The 5679-nt window shown below is 71.6% G+C and overlaps 1 protein-coding gene across 1 annotated transcript; it reads right to left on the minus strand.

Annotated features, from left to right (window-relative positions):
- Positions 1-71: 71 nt before the first annotated feature.
- Positions 72-5679, minus strand: LBHD2 (LBH domain containing 2). Its single transcript, XM_084889553.1, has 7 exons — positions 5628-5679; positions 4724-4811; positions 4285-4429; positions 4078-4154; positions 2715-2871; positions 193-1745; positions 72-142 (listed from the first exon to the last, which is right to left on the minus strand). Exons 4-6 carry the CDS (start codon positions 4144-4146, stop codon positions 1660-1662), a joined length of 312 nt encoding a protein of 103 aa, XP_084745679.1. The 5' UTR covers positions 4147-4154; positions 4285-4429; positions 4724-4811; positions 5628-5679; the 3' UTR covers positions 72-142; positions 193-1659.

Here is a 5679-nt window from a genome sequence, read left to right on the forward strand (position 1 = left end):
GCGGGGCGTCTCCCGGGCGCCGCCCCCTCCTCCCCGGAGGCGCGGTGGGCGGGACCCTGCGGGGTTAACGGTGCCGGTCGGTGGCTGCGGGTTCCTGAGCTGCTCCGGGAGCCGAGGACGGGGTAGGGATGCTCTGCACCCCCTCGGGGCTGCCTCCTGGGTGTGCACCCCTCCTCCCAGCTCGCCGGGCACCGGGCGCTCCCCGCTGGGTGTGCACCCCTCCTCCCAGCTCGCCCGGCACCGGGCGCTCCCGAGTGGCACTGAGGGGGCCGCACGCCTGGGCCTCCAGCACCTGGGATTCCAAGCTCAGCTGTGGGTCGGCTGCGGGGCGCGGGGAAGTCACGTGCAAACGGCTGGGAGGGGGAGGATAAATCTCTGCGTGTGGCACCATGGCCCGCCCGCCTGCCACAGCGGGACCTGGAACCCCGCCCCTCCGTGCCTGGCCCTAAAGTGTCAGCAGGTCCCGCAGCACTTCCTGGGAAGTGTCTCCCCGCTTTCCACCTCCTGGAGGGCCCCGGGGCTTAAAGGACCCAGCACCCCTCCCGCGCTGCAGACCAGGGGAGGCCACGGAGCGCCTGGGCCTGTGTGGGGGCGCAGGGGTCCCGAGACTAAACTGAAAGCAGACCCCAGGCCGCAGGCAAACTGGCACTTCCGCCCCCACCTCTCCTGCATGGGGGGGGGGGCTGTTTTTGGAAGGAAGGGGCTTGGAGAAGCGCCCTGTTCTTCCTGGAGGTTAGAAGGCCGCCTGCCTCCCAGGGCGGGCTCCCGCCCGGTCCCACTGCCTGCGTGCGCCTGGGTGTTTGTGGGGCTGACATTCATGCCCGCTGCCCCGCCAGGCCCGGAGGCTCCGCCGGCCAGGTGGCCAGGCTTGCTGAGAGCAGGGGCCCGGCGGGGCGGGTGGCACACCAGGGGAGTGGCCCAGGCCTCTGCCCCCTGTCCTGGTGCAGTGGGCCTGAGCCAAGCAGCAATGGCGCCGGGACCCTCACCTCCCAGGTGGGCTCTGGGTCCAGCTGGCAGCTTCCCGGCCTCAGGGAGCCCGTTACAGCCTTGGGCCCCTCCCTCAAACCTCAGGGATCTTAACTGTGAACTGGACCTTGTAGGGTTTCCCGGGATCCAGCCCAGAAGGGGGCCCACCCCGTACCATTCCTGCCCGGAAGAGGGGTGAGAGCAGAGTCCTGCCCGCAGGGTCCCTCGGGGCTGCAGGCCCCCAGGAGGGGTGGCACGGTGGTCCAGGAGCCGCTCCTGCCTGGCCATGGGGCTCCGAGCAGAAACCCTGGCTGGGCGGCCAGCGGCAGAACCAAACTGTCCTCGGCCCCTCCAGTCCCACCGAGGGTGCCATTCCTAGAAACGCCTTTATTTCTGCTTCAAACCACAGAACACGAGGGGTGGTCCCTCCCGCCCCACCCTGGGTGAGAGAGGGGGCGCTGCAGGCCTGGCCAGAGGGGAGAGGCCAGAGGGGTGAGCAGAGGCGGCGTTATCCGGGGCTGAGGCCCCTCCCAGCCTCAGGGAGCAGTGGCCGTCGGCAGGGACAGTGGAATCAGGGAGCAGTGGCCGTCGGCAGGGACAGTGGAATCAGGGAGCAGTGGCCGTCGGCAGGGACAGTGGAATCAGGGAGCAGTGGCCGTCGGCAGGACAGCGGAATCCGGCCCCGGCCTGGTCCTACCCCTGGGCCTCGGAGCCGGCACACTGGCTGCCGGGGTGGCCTGGCGCGTCCCCGGGTGCTCCCGGCAGGCTCGGCGAGGGGGCTGCGAGACAAGAAGGCCCCTGTTGGTGGGGCTGCACCTTGGGGGTGGGGGACTGGCTGCAACTTCCCCACGCGGGAAGGAGGGGTGCCGGGACACCCCGGGCGGGAGGAAGGATGAGGTCAAACTGTGGAACCCCTGACCCCCCCCCCCCCAGAATAAGGGGCGGCAGATGGGTCCCGGGCAGACCTGGGGACGCCCCAGGACCCAAGTCCCACAGAAGGCGTGTCCTGGTGCCGTTCTGCGTGGAACCGACAGAGGAGGGACGGTGTGGGGGGATGGGTGGGCAGGCCCCTACCGGGCCCAAACTCCAGGGGCTGCTGTGTGGGTGTGTGGGGATGACATGTGAGGAGGGGGAGAGGGCAGGCAGGTGCAAAGCAACCCCAGCTGAGACCAAGTTCATCTCCAAACTACACAAGAGACCCCCCGGCCCAGCCCCCTGGCTCTCCCGCCTCAGGGGCTCCTGGCTGGCCCTCCCACCCTCACTGCTCCTCCAGCGAGCTCCCGGCCTCCGCCCTCAGACCCCAACCAGCACCTGTGGGCAGGACAGGCCTGCCATGGCTGGCCCATAGCCACCTGGTGGGCACCTGGGCTGGGCCTGCTCGGCACCTGGCACCCATACCCTCACCCCTCCTGGCCCTGGTGGACAGTGCGAGAGGGAGGAAGGGAGGGAGGAGGTGGGACTGGTGCTGAGGGTGCTCCCTGCTCACCCCTGTGCGGACCTGGGTCCCAATGTGGGTGAGGGACTGTGTGCGCAGGTGACTGGGGGGTGGGGGGAAGGAGGAGTGCAAGGCCAGGCAGTGCCTAGGCTCCAGGCAGAGGCTCACAGGCGGGCTGCGGGGCGGGTGGGGAGGTGGAGGGTGAAGGGCCTGCCTGCTGGGTGGACTGGCGGGCAGGGAGGGGGGAGGCCTGCCCGAGGGGCGGTGGGGAGACCTGCTCTGACTCCCTTTGGGGCACAGCACCCTCACTCACCAGCAGCAGCCTGGCTCTGCGGGGAGCCCCTCTGCACGCCCTCCGGGGGCCACCGCAGCTCCCCGCTCTCCACAGCGCCCGCCTCGGTGGGCTCCACCACGATAGAGGGCAGCCGCGGGCCCAGCCGCGGGCCCTTCTCCCTGGCACCCGCCGCAGCCTGCGGGAGGCGGGCAGGGTCAGGGCGGTGCGGGCCCTGGGCTCCCCTCTCCCTCCCACCCTGTGCTGGGACCCTCGCACACAGCTCTGAGAGGGCCCCAGGCCCTCCTCCACCCGCCCCCGAGGCTGGGCACGGGGCACTGGGGGTCACAGCTGCCCCGGGACCCACAGGGCTGCTTGGGCTGACCCCTGAGGCCCATTCTGCAGGCAGGAGCCCAGGCTGGTGAGGCCCCATCACCGTGACTGCACTCTCACCAGCACCTACCCTGCACCGCCCCTTCCCTTCCGGGTCCCCTGCTGGTCCTGGCCTCCTCCCTGCTCAGAGGAGCTGGGAAGCAGTTGCCGTGGCGACCGGAGCAGCTCCCTCAGGCTCATTGTTCGGTGCCCACCCACGCCCTCCGTGCCCTTGGCATCTCCGCCTCCCATTCGAGGCTGTGGGGCAGAGGCTCAGCGCCAGTCCACTGCGCGGCCCGCCCCTCCCCGCCCGCTGCCCCTCCGAGCCCCTCTGTGCCCGCTGCCCCTCCCCGCCCCTCCCCGCCCCTCCCCGCCCCTCCCCGCCCCTCCGTGCCCTGCTCAGGCTGGTCCCTCCGGAGGCCCTTCGCCCAGCAGGGAGCAGGTGGTGCACGGTCCACCTTCCCCAACCAGGGAGAGCCGTGAGGAAGGCGGGCACACAGCCCTGGCACCACCTGCCCTGCGCTCAGGTGCCCACTCCCGGCTCCCGCCCGGCCCTGAAGTGTGAGGAGAGGTGTCCCCGGCTGGGGGCTGTGGTCAGAGGGGTCTTCCTGCTGGCGCTGTGGTCCCGGCTGCGGCCTCGGCCCGCCTCCCGCCTCCCGGGCAGAGGAGGGGGCAGGGTGTCGCTGCCCCTCGGGGCGGGAGGCCCAGGCCAGGGCCCCCTCTGTCCGCCCGCCGGGAGGGAGCTGGGTCTGCACAGCGCAGGGAAGGAGAGCAAGGGGCCTTTGGGGGGAGCATGGACCCCCGCACCCAGAGCGGAGGGCAGGGCGCTGGCATTGCCTCGCCTGGCAGAGAACTGCCCTGAGACCAGCCCTGCGGCCCACGGGGGTGAGCCGGGCCAGGGCAGCTCAGCCTCCCCTCGCTTTCCCCACTGCAGGTGGGGAAACTGAGGCAGGCTCCAAGCACAGCCGGGGCCTGAGCCTGGCTCCTCCTGTCCCTCCAGGCTGAGGACTGGCACCCCTCCCCAGACCCATACCTTTCCAGCTGCGCCTCCAGCCCCCTCTGCTGGGCTGGGCTCCGGCACGCGGGGCGGGGGGCCACTCATGCTGCGGCCTGCGGGGCGGAAGGAAGTGAGTGGACAGACGTGAGGACAGGCCGGCGGTGGCCTGAGGCGGGTGCCCCGCCCCCGGAAGCCTCGCGCTACTCCAGCGCGGCCCGCCCCGCACCCCCCGCCCGGCTGGACCTCTGTCACTGCTCCTCCTGCCCCGCCACCCGCGGAGGGCGCTGGGCGGGCACCACACCGAGTGCCTGGGGCTCTGAGGCGGCCCGAGGGCGGAGGCTGATGCAGCCTGAAGGCCTGGGAAGGTTCCTGGAAGAGGGTCAACGACCTGAGGGGGAGAGAGAGGGAGCCAGGCCAGCAGGGAGGTGGGGGGGAGGAGAGTGAAGTGAAGCGGGGGGGGGGGGGGGGGGGGGGGATCCAAATTGGCTTCTGAGACTGGAGGCGGGGGCAGCAGGCCCCGGTTCATGTCAGCCAGAGGCAGAGGTGCCTCAGCCTCAGACTCGCCGCCTGCACTGAGCCAGAGGGAGAAGTGGGGTGGGCCCTGGCCAGCATCCTCAGTGGTTAGAGCACTGGCCCACGCACCCAAGCGTCCTGGGTTCTATTCCTGGTCAAGGGCACATACCTGGGTCGGGTGTCTCCCGTCAATGCAGTTGATGTGTCTCTCTCACATTGAAGTTTCTCTCTCTCCTCCTCCTCCTCCTTTTCACCCTCTAAAAAATCAATAGGGAAACATATCCTCGGTGAGAATTTAAAAAACGAGGAAGAAAAGAGCCGGGCTGGGTCTGGCAGGCAGACGCCTCCCTTTGGCACTGCTTGGGCGGCGGCCAGGGACAGGCAAGGGCAGGAGCGGGGCTGGGAGAGGGCGAGCGGGTCAGCAGGAGACAGGTCCGCAGGCCCCGCCGGCGGGGGAGGGTCCCTGGGCGCCCAGAGAAAGAGGGGCCGCTGTTCTGGGCAGTGGGGTTCAGGCCAGCTCGGCCCTGGCCCCCTGAGCGGCTGGGAGGCCACTGCCCGGGGGGCTCTGGGGGGGTCCTGGGGGCGGGCAGCCACCACACCCACCGGCCCCCTGTCATCCCAGGTGAACCCCCCCCCACCGGGCCTGACCCTCCCCTGGAGCCCGCCCCGTCTCACGGGAGCGCAGAGCGGCTGCGGCCAGGGAGGAGGGGGACCCGCGGCCGGCAGAGGGGCCAGCGGAGGGGACCCCGAGACAGACACGGGCCCAGAAAGGCGCCCCCAGAGGAGAGGATGAGCCGCAGGTGAGGCTGGCACCTGCCGAGCCCGGAGCGGCTGCCTCCCCCGCCAGGGCCAGTGCCGCGGGCGCGGGGCACCAAGGCTCCCAGCACCCCCCCTCCCCGGTGTGAGGCCAGCTCGGGTGCAGCCCCAGGCACTGCTCCCCGCCCGCCAGCCAGGGGCTCCCGCGGCCCCACGCCCTCCTCTTCCCGGGTCTCCGATGGAACCCCACCCTCCCGCTTCCCCTGCCCGCCGGGGCGCGCCGGGCCGGGCCGGGGAGGCGCCCGCTCCGCACTCACCTCCGCTCCGCTCTGCCTGGCGCTGCTGCCCTGCGCGGCCGCCTCCCCCGCC

The sequence above is a fragment of the Pipistrellus hanaki genome, assembly GCF_964339955.1.
Source record: "Pipistrellus hanaki genome assembly, chromosome: 1".
Classification (NCBI taxonomy): Eukaryota; Metazoa; Chordata; class Mammalia; order Chiroptera; family Vespertilionidae; genus Pipistrellus; species Pipistrellus hanaki.

Coding starts and splice junctions, on each gene's coding strand:
- LBHD2 (XM_084889553.1), bottom strand. CDS start 4,146: ATGAGTGGCCCCCCGCCCCGCGTGCCGGAGCCCAGCCCAGCAGAGGGG. Junction 2,872..4,077: donor CTGGAGGCGCAGCTGGAAAG/GTATGGGTCTGG, acceptor CGCCTCCCGCAG/GCTGCGGCGGGTGCCAGGGA. Junction 1,746..2,714: donor GCAGAGCCAGGCTGCTGCTG/GTGAGTGAGGGT, acceptor CTTGTCTCGCAG/CCCCCTCGCCGAGCCTGCCG.